Source organism: Xyrauchen texanus, chromosome 47, assembly GCF_025860055.1.
Source record: "Xyrauchen texanus isolate HMW12.3.18 chromosome 47, RBS_HiC_50CHRs, whole genome shotgun sequence".
Lineage (NCBI taxonomy): Eukaryota > Metazoa > Chordata > Actinopteri > Cypriniformes > Catostomidae > Xyrauchen > Xyrauchen texanus.
In genome coordinates this window covers 2,235,563-2,252,292 of record NC_068322.1, presented here as the reverse complement: position 1 = coordinate 2,252,292, position 16,730 = coordinate 2,235,563, and the positions used below count along the sequence as shown (strand labels likewise).

The window sequence follows — 16,730 nt, the reverse complement described above, 5'->3', positions numbered from 1 at the left end:
GCCGAAAAGTCATCTCGACAGACGGCGTCCAACACGGGTTGGGGCGCGGTCTGTGAGGGCTCTCCAGTTTTGGCCTATGGTCAGTTCAGGAAAAGCTCCTTCACATAAATTGTCTGGAAATGATAGCGGTCGAGTGCGGCTCGTGCGCTTTCTCCCGGTCATTCAGGGTCACCACGTCCTGGTCCATTCGGAGAACAGATCTGTGGTATCCTACCTAAACCGTCAGGGCGGTGTCAGATCCAGGAACCTCTTCCATCTGACAAAACGCATACTGAGTTGGTCCCAGTGCCACCTGCGCTCGCTGAGGGCGACGCGCGTGCCAGGCCACCTGAACGACGGCCCGGACAGACTGTCCAGAGACAATATTCCCCAGGGGAATGGTCCCTGCACGCTCAAACAGTCCAGACGTTATGGCACCTATTCGGCAGAGCAGAGATAGACCTCTTTGCGTCCAAAGAGAACTCTCACTGCCCAATATTTTTCTCAGCGAGGGCCAGCTGGCCCAGGACTGGCCCAGGCGCCCGCTTACGCCTTCCCTCCCGTCTCGCTATTGCCACAGGTAATGCAGAGGATCAGGGAAACGAGTCACTCGGTGCTCCTCATAGCCCCGCGTTGGGAGAATCAGACATGGTTCCCGGAGCTTACGCAGCTGTCACTGACAGCGCCGTGGCCCATCCCAGTGAGAGCAGATCTCCTTTCTCAAGCTCGCGGCACAATCTGGCATCCCCACCCAGAGCTGGGCTGCATGCGTGGGTGATCAACGACTACCCGTCGCTCTGCCAGAAGGAGTAATAAACACCATCATACACGCTAGAGCCCCTTCCACGAGAAGACTCTATGAGTCAAAATGGTCTGTGTTCTCAAAATGGTGCACCGACCGAGACCTGGACCCGCGGACATGTGGGGTGTCGTCGCTGCTCGTATTTCTACAAGAGCTGCTGGATAAGGGCAGATCCCCATCCACGCTCAAAGTGTATGTGGCGGCCGTTGCGGCGTTCAGCTGAATCCCTGCACGGCCAGTCATGGGGTAAAAGCGAGCTGGTCATCCGCTTCCTCAGGGAGCTAGAAGGATGAACCCCACGCCCCCATCGGTTCCTATCTGGGATCTTTCTATAGTTCTCGAAACTATGAAAGCCCCCTTTCGAACCACTTCAATCCGTGGATTTGAAATACCTTTCACTCAAAACCGTTTTCTGACTGCCCTGTCATCAGTCAAACGTGTGGGAGACCTTCACGCGCTGTCTGTCAGCGCTGCGTGTCTTGAGTTTGGACCAAGTGACTCCAAGGTCATTTTAAAGCCTAGACACGGCTATGTTCCCAAGGTGATCGGTACTCCTTTCAGAGCACAGGTCATTTCCCTATCGGCGCACCCAGCACCCGATAGCGAACGCGACGCCAATCTCCTTTGCCCAGTCAGAGCACTGAGATTGTATACTGCGCGCTCCGCTGCTTTCAGACGCTCCGAACAGCTTTTCGTTTCGTTCGGAGGGCGCACGAAAGGTCTCGCCGCCTCGAAACAGACACTATCTAGATGGATAGTGGACGCTATTGCTGCTGCATACGCATCAAAAGACCTGCCATGCCCGTTGGGCATTAGGGCTCACTCCACTAGAGGCATGGCATCCTCGTGGGCATGGTCCAGCGGGATTTCCATTCACGACATATGTGTGGCAGCGGGATGGACTTCCCCTTCCACCTTTGTCAGATTTTACAATATGGAAGTGCCCGCTCTGCAGGCAAAACTACTAGCGGTTTAATACGCTACAGCTCCCCTGGTGAGCTGCACTGATGGGACACATTCCACACAGACCGGCACCGCCTCTGTCGTTCCCTTCCCACTATGTGCTTATGTATTACACAATCAATGACCCGCATTCTTGCCGGCCAAATATTATTTCCCCACTCATAAGGGCTCCCGGGTCCCCCTTAATTCCCTGGGGCTCATACAGTGGATGCTTGGCGCCACGGCGTTGACAATGGGTTCCCGTAGCGTAAGCTAGCTTACGCAATACGAGAGAACCTCTCGTAAGAGAACGTATCGGTTACCTAACGTAACCTCGGTTCTCTCTAGATGAGGGAGCAGTATTGCGTATCGGCCGTCGTTCGCGCCACGCGGCGACTTTTCGCTTCAGTCAATGAAAACCAGGGTTCCAGCCTACGAACTACGCTTATATGCACTCTAGTCACGCCCATTTTGGCGGGCTTTGATGCAGTGAGCCTGGACACCTCTCATTGGATGCGAGTTCACCCAAGCTCGTCTATAGGCTGCAGCAGTTGCCACAGAGCAACCTATGAGCTCGCTAGCTAGCCCGCTCAAGGTCTGCAGCTGCCGCACTGCGTTGACAATGGATACAAAAATTAAGGATAATTTTTTGGCTTCAATATCTCAGAAAAGATGAATCTTTCCCGTAGCGTAAGCTAGCTTACGCAATACTCGTTCCCTCATCTAGAGAGAACCGAGGTTACGTTAGGTAACCGATACGTTTTTTTTTAATGTGCAGATCGAACAATTTAAACAGATTTCTATACAAGCTGCAATAGCAATGACATTTTTTTTTATTTGAAAACTTTCAAGACACCTCAAACTATTTCAGTTCGCCTGCTGCCAGTATTATTGTGTAGAACCAGTCTGAAGGATGATTAGAATTAAAAAGTGTAAAAAATAAAGTAATATCAATGGTTAAAACAATACTGATTACAGGTATTCGACACTGCCACTCATACTGCATATACTTGTTTATGTACATTTGATTTTTGTAAAGGCAATGCAAGCAGTGATGTAGCATTATTATGTATTTGTTAAGAGAACCATATAAGGATTTGATTTTTATTTAGATAAAATTAGATAAATTAATTTTACATCCTCACTGCTGGTTCAGGATTTCTTCCTTGAGTTCATTCTGCATTTAATGTCGGTTGTCAAAACAGCACCACCAGTAGAGCTGGTTTTGGTAAATGCAGCGGCTCCTGATCTCACTCAAAAGTTCATTTTTAATTGGTTAGGGTGTTACGTAATTGTATAACAGTAAAACAAAACCAGTTACACAGTCAACAGGAATGCATTTCTAATTAACCCTACATTATCACCCAAAAACCCAACTCTTAACTATGTAATCATGTTGCACAAGTGTGCATTTTGATCAGCACAGAATTAAAAGGTTCTTCATTTTACCCCATTTCTTTGCTTTCAAATATTATCGCCTTGTTTATATCCAGGCTTAAATGAAAAAATCCCAGATTTTCAATGTGGTCTCAGACTTTGGGAGCGGTTTGTCTGTCCCACTTTAGTCCCCATTGTTTTCTTTTTAAAAGAATCACACCTGTGTAACTCACCTGTGTATTTGCCGCCATGAAATGTCATTGGAAATCCAGATGCACCACCGGCAAAGTCACTCATCATAACGTCGACACCGTGTGGGAGACGTCCGTTGTTTGGTCTGGTGCAATCGACTGTGTTCAGTATCATGTGACCTTGAAAGAGGGTTCAGAGTATATGATTTGGCACATGATTAACTTACATTTTTTAAGGCAGGTTTTACGTCAATGACCAATTATTATTATATCACATGTGTATTTTAATCAAACACGATTCTCAAGTTTAGATTTGTGAGCTAACGCTATCGTATGGCTTCAGAAGACTTGTAATATAGAGCACAAACCGTACAAACTACTTTTTTACATCTGTTATGGTGCTTTTTCTCCATTTTGAAGCTTGTTATGGTGAACATTTGTATGTCATTGTATATAAAAGAGTGGTGATAAAAGAAAAGCAGGAAGTTATACGGGTTTGGAACAACATGAGGTTAATAATGAGTAAATAATATAGAACATACATTTTTAGGTGAACTATTAAAGTTGTTATAGACACAAATAGGCCGTGTACAGTGTTGAAATGCACTTTTACACTTTGCAAACAAACAATATCTTTGCCATCATTGCCAGATCTGAACTTGAACTTTAATTCAGTGTTGTTAATAGGAATGACGAAACTATAATAGAGATCTGAAATGTGACTTGACAACCTGTGACATTTGACAGGTTGATTTACATGTAATCTGTATGGTCACAGTAATCAGATTTAGCTGCAACATGCTACCAAACCTCTTTCTATTAACAGTGAACAAGATCAGCTGCACATGATATTAATTGATTAATGATTGCACATGGCTGTAACGTTTGAATAACGAGGCTGACGAGGAGATGCGGATCCAAACGCAGTTTGAGTTTATTTAATCAGAAAACACAAAATGAACAAAAGAACAACCCACGATGGGGAAAAGAAACATAAACTAGTTAAGGTAACCACGGTAGAGACAAACAGGGAACAAGGGAGAGAAGCACACATCAGGCTAACATCAAACAACGATAGACGAAGACTGAACAAAGACACAGGGTATAAATACATAAACAAGGGGAAAAAGGGACCAATGAACAAACAGAACTCAAACAAGATAACAAGGTGATTAACAGAAGTAAAAGGCAAACTAATGAGGACAGGTGAAAACAATGAACAGAGGAAACACGAACGCTAACAAAGAGACTATGGAGCCGAAGGTGGCGAGGGCGAAGAAGGCTCTGAAGACGGAGCCAATGGAGGCTTCGGGGGCGGAGCCGGGAGAGGCTTGGGAGGCTCCGGAGGAGGAATTGAAGGAGGTTCAGGAGGCGGAGCCGAAGGAGGCGAGGGCGATGAAGGCTCTGAAGACGGAGCCAATGGAGGCTTCGGCGGGCAGGACAGGCTCGGGGCCAGGAGGTGGCGGACGAGGCTCAGGAGGCGAGGTAGCGGCACGTGGGAGGCTCTAGGAGCGGAGACCAGGAAGACTCTGGAGTCTCTGGGGGTAGAGACGTAGGAGGCTCTGAGGGTGGAGCCGCCAAAGGCTTGAGTGGCTTAAGAGGCGTGCCGGAGGAGGCTCGGGAGGTGGAGCCATAGGAGGCTCTGAGGGCGGAGCCGTCGAAGGCTTGAGTGGCTCGAGCGGCGGAGCCGTAGGAGGCTCGGGTGGCGGAGCCATAGGAGGCTCGGGAGGCTCTGAGGGCGGGGCCGTCGAAGGCTTGAGTGGCTCGAGAGGAGGAGCCGTAGGAGGCTCAAGAGGCTCTGGGGGTGGAGCCGTCAAAGGCTTGAGTGGATCGAGAGGCGGAGCAATCGGAGGCTCTGGAGGCGGAGCCGTAGAAGGCTCTGGGGGTGGAACCGCAGGAGGCCCCGTAGGCGGAGCTGCAGGAGGCTCGAGAGGCTCTGGGGCGGAGCCGTAGGAGGCTCAAGAGGCTCTGGGGACGGAGCCCTGGAAGGCTCTAGAGGCGGAGCCCTGGGTGGCTCGAGAGGCCTGGAAGGCGAAGCCCTGGAAGGCTCGAGAGGCTTGAGAGACGGAGCCGTGGGAGGCTCGAGAGGCTTGAGGGGCGGAGCCCTGGCAGGCTCGAGAGGCTTGAGGGGCGGAGCCCTGGCAGGCTCGAGAGGCGGAGCCCTGGCAGACTCGAGAGGCTTGAGAGGCGGAGCTCTGGGAAGCTCAGAGGGCGGAGCTCTGGAAAGCTTGGGAGGCTTGAGAGACGGAGCCCTGGAAGACTCGACAGACTTGAGAGACGGAGCCCTGGAAGGCTCGAGGGGCTTGAGGGGCGGAGCCTTGGTAAGATCGGAGGGCGGAGCTCTGGAAAGCTTGGGAGGCTTGAGAGGCGGAGCCCTGGAAGGCTCGAGAGACTTGAGAGGCGGAGCCCTGGAAGGCTCGAGGGGCTTGAGGGGCGGAGCCCTGGAAGGCTCGAGAGGCTTGGGAGGCGGAGCCCTAGAAGGCTCGAGAGGCGGAGCTCTGGGAAGCTCGGAGGGCGGAGCTCTGGAAAGCTCGGGAAACTCGGATGGCGGAGCTCTGGAAAGCTCGGGAAACTCGGATGGCGGAGCTCTGGAAAGCTCGGGAAACTCGGATGCCGGAGCTCTGGAAAGCTCGGAAACTTCGGATGGCGGAGCTCTGGAAAGCTCGGGAAACTCGGATGGCGGAGCTCTGGAAAGCTCGGGAGGAGGAGCCCTGGAAGACTCGAGAGACTTGGGAGGCGGAGCCCTGGTAGGCTCGAGAGGGGGAGCCCTGGAAGGCTCGGGAGGTGCTGACTCTAGGACGGTCACGGTTACTGGCACTGGCTCTTGGACGATCGAGGCTTCTGGTACTGGCTCTTGGACGATCGAGGCTACTGGCACTGGCTCTTGGACGGTCACGGCTACTGGCACTGGCTCTTGGACGGTCACGGCTACTGGCACTGGCTCAGGGACGGTCACGGCTACTGGCACTGGCTCAGGGACGGTCACGGCTACAGGCGCTGGCTCAGGGACGGTCGAGGCTACAGGCGCTGGCTCAGGGACGGTCGAGGCTACAGGCGCTGGCTCAGGGACGGTCGAGGCTACAGGCTGGCTCAGGGGCGGTCGAGGCTACAGGCTGGCTCAGGGACGGTCTGAGGCTACAGGCTGGCTCAGGGACATCTGAGGCTACAGGCTGGCTCACTGACGTTTGAGGCTACAGGCTGGCTCACTGGCGTCTGAGGCTACAAGCACTGGCTCACTGACGTTTGAGGCTATTGGCACTGGTTCACTGACGTCTGAGGCTACTGGCTCTGGCTGGGTTACCGTGGTAAGCACCGGCTTGGGTTCGCTGGGTGCTGAGGGCAGAGCCAAGGGGGGTTCAGAGCATGGGGCTGTGGCAGGCGGAGGCTGGAGTGCAGAGACCTCTCCCTTTCTCCTCTTCCTCCGGGCTGATGCGACTGGCGAAGCTGGGATGTTGTTCCTGGTCAGCGTGGCTTCAGGTTCGCTGACCGTGGCTGGCAAGGGCTCAGGCTCGCTGACCGTGGTTGGCGAGGGCTCAGGCTTGCTGACGGTAGAGGCCGTAGGCGCTGGCTCGCTCACTGTGACATGCGTGGCCGCTGGCTCGCTCACCGGGGCAGGCGTGGGCTCTGAAGGGTAGGGAAGTCTGAAACGTTTGCCAGAACCAGAAAGTCGTGGATGTGATCTTCTATAGGTCGGTCCCCTTGCTTCAGGCTGAGCAGTTCATAGTTCGCCCGAAAAACTGCTGGATCCATTGTGCGGTCGATCGTTCTGTAACGTTTGAATAACGAGGCTGACGAGGAGATGCGGATCCAAACGCAGTTTGAGTTTATTTAATCAGAAAACACAAAATGAACAAAAGAACAACCCACGATGGGGAAAAGAAACATAAACTAGTTAAGGTAACCACGGTAGAGACAAACAGGGAACAAGGGAGAGAAGCACACATCAGGCTAACATCAAAAAACGATAGACGAAGACTGAACAAAGACACAGGGTATAAATACATAAACAAGGGGAAAAAAGGACCAATGAACAAACAGAACTCAAACAAGATAACAAGGTGATTAACAGAAGTAAAAGGCAAACTAATGAGGACAGGTGAAAACAATGAACAGAGGAAACACGAACGCTAACAAAGAGACTATGGAGTTACATAAGGGACTAAAGTGAAAACTAAGAAATGCAAAAGTGACAACAATGGTAAACAAAAGGGCAACAGTGAAACAAGACAGGGTATTCATAACAATGGCTTGTAAACTATGAGCCTGTCATTAAACACATGTTTGAACTGTGTGTGTAGATGATTAAGTTAAGATTGAATTCAGTGAGATTGAAATATGAGATTTCTTCTGTATGTTTCACAGACAAAACATGGTCAAAGAACACTTTTGACAAAATGAAATACCTTTATACTCCACGATTACGCAGGTATCCATCTCAGGATGAACTCCGTCCATTAGAATCATAAATCGCAGGTTTTCATCAACCTTGAATAAAAAAACACTCAATATCATGACAAATACAGAGCGTGAGAGTTATTAAAGAGTCAAGGAGATTTACGTACATTCTGCCATACACCAAACGGCACGACTTTGATGTTTCTTAAATTCACGCCACTTTTCCCCAGATACCTGCCAGAAAATTGGAACACAATTTGTTTTTCCACTCGTGCCCACGTGGCAAAATACTCAAAATCTATTAATTCCTCTAGAAGTTTGTTTACCAGAACACCGGCCGTGAGGTGTCTCCAACATAAATGGGAATATCTGACCGCTTTTGGGCAAGAAGTTTCAATGTGGGGTAGCTGAAAAAAGAGAGATATGTTCAATTTATGTTCCAAATGGGAGACAGCGTCTTCTTTACACTGCAAAGGAGACACAGAAGCATCATCTGAAGGGGGAGACTGAGGTTAGTTTTCACAAGGGCGTTATCTCAGTAGCTATAAAGGTTAGTCAAAAGGGCAATTTCCCAAATACTTGTTCCCTATCTGTCACTCACTCGACGTTGTGTCAATGTAATGACACTAGGGATCGCCCTTGGGAGCCCCAAACACCAGAAAAGGGTATAAAAGGAGCTGGCTCGCAACCACTCACTGATGGAGGCGTCTTTTAAAGATGCCTTTCCATCTGTGAATAATTCCTCTCGGCTTCCAACAGCCACGATCATTGCCTCATGTGTTTGGGCGCTGCCCATGTGGAGACAGCATTTGTGAACGGGTCATGTTCTCACTGCAAGAACATGACCATGGCAATGTTGCGGTGGCGGCTTTCCTTTGTCAGAGGGAAAGCCACTCCAGCGGCTCCCCACCTCTGTCCTTCTACCTACGGGTGTAAGGCCATGTCGGTTAGCACTGGGATCAATTGGGGGACCGCAATGGAAGCTGCTCTGCTGGGTAACCCCTCTTGGATCTCCCATTCCCGAGGATGCTCGATGAGATTGACGACTCGTCTCAGGGCGAATCTGCGATCTCACGGCCATGCCCCACCCCGGTCCCTTTCTTCCTGGAGGTGCATGAGGAGCTAACAAGTTCATGCAAGGCACCTTTTACTGCCTGTACCCAATGTCTGAGCTCCTCCGCTCTCACTACCCTCGATGGTGGGGCTGCCAGGTGGTAATCGGTTGTGGTGCACCTTTGCCCGCAAAACGCCACCACCTGGTGGAACCGTGTGAGACTCCCGTTCAGGGCCTGTAGGCTTACGTTATCACTGGCGGCAAAGGCTTACAGTGCTGCTGGGCATGCCGCCTCTGCACTGCACACCATGGCTCTTCTGCAGGTGCACCAATCCTAGGTGCTTAGAGATCTGCACAAGGGTAGTTCTGACCCGGGATTATTTCAGGAGCTGCACTCGGCGACCGATCTCACCTTCCAGGTGTCGAAGGTCATGGTGCAGACTCTCGAGCAGGCAGTTCCCACCCTGGTGGTCAAGGAGCACCACCTATGGCTCAACTTGGGGGAGATGAGCAAGGCTGACAAGGTACAGTTACTTGACGCCCCGTCTCCCAGGTTGGCCTATTCGGCGACACCGTTGAGAACTTTGCCCAGCAGTTCTCGGCGGTTAAGAAGCAGATTGAGGCTATTCAACATATCCTGCCCCATGCGGTGATGACAACGGCTCTGATGTCTCTAGACTCAGCACGGCCATGAATTCGGGGTTCGAGCACCCTCAACGTGGCGGCTCCGGCTCTACCCCGCCGCGAGGCCCCTTCCACCAGTACGTCCTACGCTATTCTTCTCTTGGTTCCACTAGCCCACCGCATGGGGTCATGGCTTGTGCTCCCCAACCCATTGCGATAACTGACCAGGACCATTCGACTCAGCTATGCGATTCAGTTCACCAGGTGCCCGACTGGGTTCAGCGGGTCTGTTTTACCTCAGTATAGGTGAGAATGCCACCCTGCTTGCGGAGATCACGACCCTTCTGCGGAAGCACGCAATAGAGCCTGTCCCTCCAGCTGAGATGAAGGGGTTCTACAGCCTTTACTTCATCGTACCCAAGAAAGGCGTTGGGTTGCGGCCAGTCTTGGACCTGTGAGTACTGAACCAGGCCTTGCACAGACTCCGTTCAAGTTGCTGATGCAGAAACACATTTTAGCGAGGGTTCAGCATCAGGATTGGTTCGCGGCTGTAGACCTGAAGGACGCGTACTTCCACATCTTGGTTTTACCTCGGCACATGCCCTTTCTGCGGTTTGCCTTTGAGAGCCAGGGACCAAAGTCACAAGGGCAGCCCTTGCCCCATTAAGGGAAGTGGGCATCCACATCCTCAACTATCGGTAGGACTGGCTGATTCTAGCTCACTCTTAAGACTTGTTGTGTGCACACAGGGACCTGATGCTCAGGCATCTCAGCCGGTTGGGGCTTCGGATCAACTGGGAAAAGAGCAAGCTCTCCCCCGGTTCAGAGCATCTCTTTTCTCAGGTTTGAGCTAGACTCAGTCTCAATGATGGGCACAGTGGTTTTTCCGTCTCGCACCGCCAGTCCACGTAACACAGTTCAGCTTGTTGTGGCATTTTGTATAGGGACCCATAGTGTAACTACATCGACACAACATCGAGTAAGTGACAGATAGGGAATGTCCTGGTTACTTCCATAACCTCCGTTCCCTGATGGAGGGAACAAGATGTTTTGTCCCTCCTGCAAAAACACTGAACTACCAGCTTAAATGGCTGAGACCCTGTCTCGGCTCCTCAGCACAAAACCTGAATGAGTGGTTGTGAGCCAGCTCCTTTTATCAGAGGTATTTGGGGCACCCAAGGGTGACCCCTAGTGTTAATACATCGAATTTTGGGGAATTCTGTCCTCTAAAATGAAATGTATATTTTCATGTTTTTGCTATAAAATAAAACCAAACTGGCATACATTAAGTGTTTGACACTTTGTTTGTAGCCTGCTAGCTTTCTTTGCATCACATATCTATAATTTTTTTTTACTTTTAATCATTAATATCTGCCATTTTTCAGTGTGCATCAGGTTTTCCCGACATAACCCCCTGTGAATACGAGCAGACAGAGAAGTAAGTTTGGAGCAGAAGAAATTGTAATAAATTGTGTAAATTGTCAACTTTACGCTAAGCAAAAAATTCTATTTTTAGCCATTTTACATGAACATGTTACCAGACACGATCATATTTTTGTACCAAGAAAATTCACTTTGGATCATAATTTCCTTTTTTCTAGTTTTCCTTTGATATTAGGACAAAAATATTATTTTTGATAATAATTTTTTTGATTGATCTTGTTTTAGAAACAACACTGCATAAGATATTTCGTTTTTCAGAGAATGTATTTTTAATGTGTATTTTTAGTTTTTATATTCAAAACAAGTGAAAAAGTCAAAAAATGTATTTATTATGTATTAGTTATATTGAATTATCTTTATTTTGGGGCCTTGGCAAATATTGATATATGCTATTAATTGCAATTAATCAAATTCATTAATCAGCATGTTGTAATTAATTACAACATTTTAAACAATTGACTGCCCTGGGTTGGAATATTTCAAGAGTTATTTGTGATGTCCATTACAATGCCCATTGCTTCCGAATTATGCCTTTGTGTTTGTGTGTGTGTGTGTGTGTGTGTGTGTTTTATATTAAGTCTCCCCAATAGAAATATTATATATAACTTTGCATAGACACATAGACATAGTTTTATTTTAATGACTGTAAGATGTAAGGCAGTATGTTAGTCTCCATTCACTTTTATTGCACCTTTTTTCCGTACAATAAAAGTGAATGGTGACTGCGGATGTAATAAGGTGTAACATTGTAACGGGTAGGGGATGGGTGAGGAGGAGTCTGGAACCGGCTGAGCAATAAACAAAACTTTTAATGACAAACTCAACTTAAACAACATTTAACATAAGACATACACACACAGCGGCCACATGCGTCACTCTCTATCTCGAACTGGCGTCTATGGCTTCCCTTTATCTCACTCTCCCGCTGATCAGTTGACTCAGCACCAACCGTGCACCCTCATGGCCCGCCCATGCCCTCCTCCTCGTCACACTGCTCCCCCACCCGATTCAGGCCCGGGCGCCATCCAGACTGACCTACTCCCCCCCCAGCCCCATTCTCTGGAGGGGAGACACTGCCCTTCCAGCTGTTCCGCCAGCTGGTGGTCAACCCCGCCTCCTGGGTAAGAGATAATAATAAAAGGGATAGTTCATCCAAAAATGAAATTTCTCTCATCATTTACTCACCCTCATGAGACCACAGATGTGCATGAATTTGTTCTTTTTGCTGTGCACAAGCTCATATATCAGAATATATAAGCTTTGTAGGTCCATTCAATGCGAGCGAATGTTGGCCAGAGCTTTGAAGCTCCAAAATAAATCACATGAGCATAAAAGTAATCCATAAGATTCCAGTGGCTAAATCCATGTCTTCAGAAGTGATATGATAGGTATGGGTGAGAAACAGATCAATACTGAAGTCATTTTTTACTCCAAATCTTCATTTTCACATCTGAAATTCACATGTGATGACTGTTTAGTATCACTTTCACATCTGAAGATTTAGAGTATAAATGGACTTATTGATCTCACCCATGAATGTGAATGTTTCTCACCCACAGCTATCACAGTCTGTGGTGAATTCAGCTCATCCAAATACAAGTCAATGTCCCAACTGTCCTTATAGATCTTTGAACCATTTGGCGGTTCAGTAATGGCCTTCCTACGATTGTGGTATTAAAACCAGAAATGAAAATCATTTTAATAAAGTAACAGATGGAAATAATAGCAGAAAGTAACAAGAACTGATGGACATTATTGCATGCTACAAATGCTACACTCAAATGCTGCCTTCAAGTCCAATGTTTACATTCACGTCAGAAAAAATTGGTGATTTTTTTAAAAATATTTTCTACCTGCCGATAAAGTCAAGACTCACTTTTGTGCAAAATGATCAGCAGACAATTTACATTAGGTGCTTTATCTGTGTAATTTATCAATTTAAGTCAACTTAAAAGCAGCATTAAGCTATCATGCTACATGCTTATAAATGCATGCTACATAAACATGCTTACATGCTACATACTAATTCTCGCATCCTCTACATAGGCCTATACTATTGCATTTGTGCAACATAAATATTTACACATGCTACATACCAATGTTTACATGCTCTACTTATATTAGTGCATTCATGCTACATGCTAAAGCTAATTCAAAGCCATCAGAACGGACCTGTTGGATTTGTCAGCCAGAGCGAGGGCCAAATCCAACACTGAACCAGGTAAAGGAGTCCAGGTTAAGGTATTTGGGCATCTCTTCCTTATGGATTCGTTCAGGTCTACTGGATTGTTCTTGATGTTTGTCTCCTTTATGTACCTGTTAGTTCACACATTTAAATGTTCCAGTTACATCATCATCGATTTTTTTTTTAACATGGAAGAATGTTTACTCTATGCCTTAATGGATAAAAATCACTTTACCTTTGTTAAATAATGTGATATGGCATACATGAGCTAAGCATTATGATGAATTTCTCATGGCAAAGACTTTAAATGGACCTGTCTGAAGGGTGAGCTTCAGTGAAGTAACCAGCGAATGGACAGTAGATCTTGGGCTGTAGGGAATTCACCAGCTGCGTCTTATAGTTTAACAGTTTCTTCCTTTCGTTCTTAATGAAATCACTCTTCCAGCTTTCTGTCAAAGGGAGAAAAAGAAACCCAGTAGAATCATGATACCAGACAGCCGTGTGTTTGAAAGTAATTTTAACCCCATACTTTTACTTAAGAAACTAAAGTAGGTTCAAAGGTCTGAGACCACTAGTGAAAGAGTTTTTCCAATTTAATACCAAAATTTTCATGGCAAATTATCAGCATAACAATTTCAGTGACATAGGTAAAATACACTATTTGGCATGTCCCCCTTTTGCTTTAATGACAGCATGCACTCAAGCGGTCATGAAGAACACCTCTGCGGAAGCAAGGAAATCCAACCTTCTTTACAAAGGAGTGAACATGGTCAATATCACAAATCATACTGATCGCGCTGTGAATTTGGTAACAATATGTCAAAAGCTCTGCCGCTGAAACCAGTCTCTGCTTAACAAAATTTGAATCACTGTCCCCAGTGGCTGAAGCTGGAAGTGATGTTAACCATTTTGAGGTTGGAATTATCCACAGGGTGGCTCCAAAATCATAGTTTTAAGGCCTTTGCACACCAGAGGCGATGCAATAATGCGAAAAGAATCGCTGACAAATGGCCCATTTATATAAAAAGCGAGGCAAATGATCGCCCGTTTGCACATTCACGCCTTTACAACAGGTGGCGCTAATCGACAAGCCATGTTACCCTGATATGGAAGATGGAGCAAAGCCCCTTTCAGCTGGTCGTCCATCTGCTCATCACGTATGAAATTGCAAAACAAAAGACAAGAAAGCAGTTTTTTTCTAATGTGCAGATCGAACAATTTAAACAGATTTCTATACAAGCTGCAATAGCAATGATATTTTTTTTTATTTGAAAACTTTCAAGACACCTCAAACTATTTCAGTTCGCCTGCTGCCAGTATTATCGTGTAGAACCAGTCTGAAGGATGATTAGAATTAAAAAGTGTAAAAAATAAAGTAATATCAATGGTTAAAACAATACTGATTACAGGTATTCGACACTGCCACTCATACTGCATATACTTGTTTATGTACATTTGATTTTTGTAAAGGCAATGCAAGCAGTGATGTAGCATTATTATGTATTTGTTAAGAGAACCATATAAGGATTTTATTTTTATTTTTATTTAGATAAAATTAGATAAATTAATTTTACATCCTCACTGCTGGTTCAGGATTTCTTCCTTGAGTTCATTCTGCATTTAATGTCGGTTGTCAAAACAGCACCACCAGTAGAGCTGGTTTTGGTAAATGCAGCGGCTCCTGATCTCACTCAAAAGTTCATTTTTAATTGGTTAGGGCTTTACATAATTGTATACAGTAAAATAAAACCAGTTACACAGTCAACAGGAATGCATTTCTAATTAACCCTACATTATCACCCAAAAACCCAACTCTTAACTATGTAATCATGTTGCACAAGTGTGCATTTTGATCAACACAGAATTAAAAGGTTCTTCATTTTACCCCATTTCTTTGCTTTCAAATATTATCGCCTTGTTTATATCCAGGCTTAAATGAAAAAATCCCAGATTTTCAATGTGGTCTCAGACTTTGGGAGCGGTTTGTCTGTCCCACTTTAGTCCCCATTGTTTTCTTTTTAAAGAATCACACCTGTGTAACTCACCTGTGTATTTGACGCCATGAAATGTCATTGGAAATCCAGATGCGCCACCGGCAAAGTCACTCATCATAACGTCGACACCGTGTGGGAGACGTCCGTTGTTTGGTCTTGTGCAATCGACTGTGTTCAGTATCATGTGACCTTGGAAGAGGGTTCAGAGTATGTGATTTGGCACATGATTAACTTACATTTTTTAAGGCAGGTTTGACGTCAATGACCAATTATTATTATATCACATGTGTATTTTAATCAAACACGATTCTCAAGTTTAGATTTGTGAGCTAACGCTATCGTATGGCTTCAGAAGACTTGTAATATAGAGCACAAACCGTACAAACTACTTTTTTACATCTGTTATGGTGCTTTTTCTCCATTTTGAAGCTTGTTATGGTGAACATTTGTATGTCATTGTATATAAAAGAGTGGTGATAAAAGAAAAGCAGGAAGTTATACGGGTTTGGAACAACATGAGGTTAATAATGAGTAAATAATATAGAACATACATTTTTAGGTGAACTATTAAAGTTGTTATAGACACAAATAGGCCGTGTACAGTGTTGAAATGCACTTTTACACTTTGCAAACAAACAATATCTTTGCCATCATTGCCAGATCTGAACTTGAACTTTAATTCAGTGTTGTTAATAGGAATGACAAAACTATAATAGAGATCTGAAATGTGACTTGACAACCTGTGACATTTGACAGGTTGATTTACATGTAATCTGTATGGTCACAGTAATCAGATTTAGCTGCAACATGCTACCAAACCTCTTTCTATTAACAGTGAACAAGATCAGCTGCACATGATATTAATTGATTAATGATTGCACATGGCTTGTAAACTATGAGCCTGTCATTAAACACATGTTTGAACTGTGTGTGTAGATGATTAAGTTAAGATTGAATTCAGTGAGATTGAAATATGAGATTTCTTCTGTATGTTTCACAGACAAAACATGGTCAAAGAACACTTTTGACAAAATGAAATACCTTTATACTCCACGATTACGCAGGTATCCATCTCAGGATGAACTCCGTCCATTAGAATCATAAATCGCAGGTTTTCATCGACCTTGAATAAAAAAACACTCAATATCATGACAAATACAGAGCGTGAGAGTTATTAAAGAGTCAAGGAGATTTACGTACATTCTGCCATACACCAAAGCGGCACGACTTTGATGTTTGTTAAATTCACGCCACTTTTCCCCAGATACCTGCCAGAAAATTGGAACACAATTTGTTTTTCCACTCGTGCCCACGTGGCAAAATACTCAAAATCTATTAATTCCTCTAGAAGTTTGTTTACCAGAACACCGGCCGTGAGGTGTCTCCAACATAAATGGGAATATCTGGCCGCTTTTGGGCAAGAAGTTTCAATGTGGGGTAGCTGAAAAAAGAGAGATATGTTCAATTTATGTTCCAAATGAGAGACAGCGTCTTCTTTACACTGCAAAGGAGACACAGAAGCATCATCTGAAGGGGGAGACTGAGGTTAGTTGTCACAAGGGCGTTATCTCAGTAGCTATAAAGGTTAGTCAAAAGGGCAATTTCCCAAATACTTGTTCCCTATCTGTCACTCACTCGACGTTGTGTCAATGTAATGACACTAGGGATCGCCCTTGGGAGCCCCAAACACCAGAAAAGGGTATAAAAGGAGCTGGCTCGCAACCACTCACTGATGGAGAGCGTC

At 46.0% G+C, this 16,730-nt stretch overlaps 1 protein-coding gene across 1 annotated transcript in view; it reads right to left on the bottom strand.

Annotated features, from left to right (window-relative positions):
* LOC127638895 (uncharacterized) overlaps positions 1 to 16,730 on the bottom strand; it is a 61,992-nt gene that overhangs the window by 27,477 nt on the left and 17,785 nt on the right. Inside the window, exons 5-11 of the mRNA XM_052120625.1 lie at positions 15,038 to 15,175; positions 13,306 to 13,441; positions 12,980 to 13,123; positions 8,013 to 8,093; positions 7,854 to 7,920; positions 7,695 to 7,776; positions 3,334 to 3,471 (exon numbers count right to left, since the gene is read on the bottom strand). Of these exons, the coding sequence (XP_051976585.1) occupies positions 3,334 to 3,471; positions 7,695 to 7,776; positions 7,854 to 7,920; positions 8,013 to 8,093; positions 12,980 to 13,123; positions 13,306 to 13,441; positions 15,038 to 15,175 (786 nt within the window). The remainder of the gene's footprint in view (positions 1 to 3,333; positions 3,472 to 7,694; positions 7,777 to 7,853; positions 7,921 to 8,012; positions 8,094 to 12,979; positions 13,124 to 13,305; positions 13,442 to 15,037; positions 15,176 to 16,730) is intronic.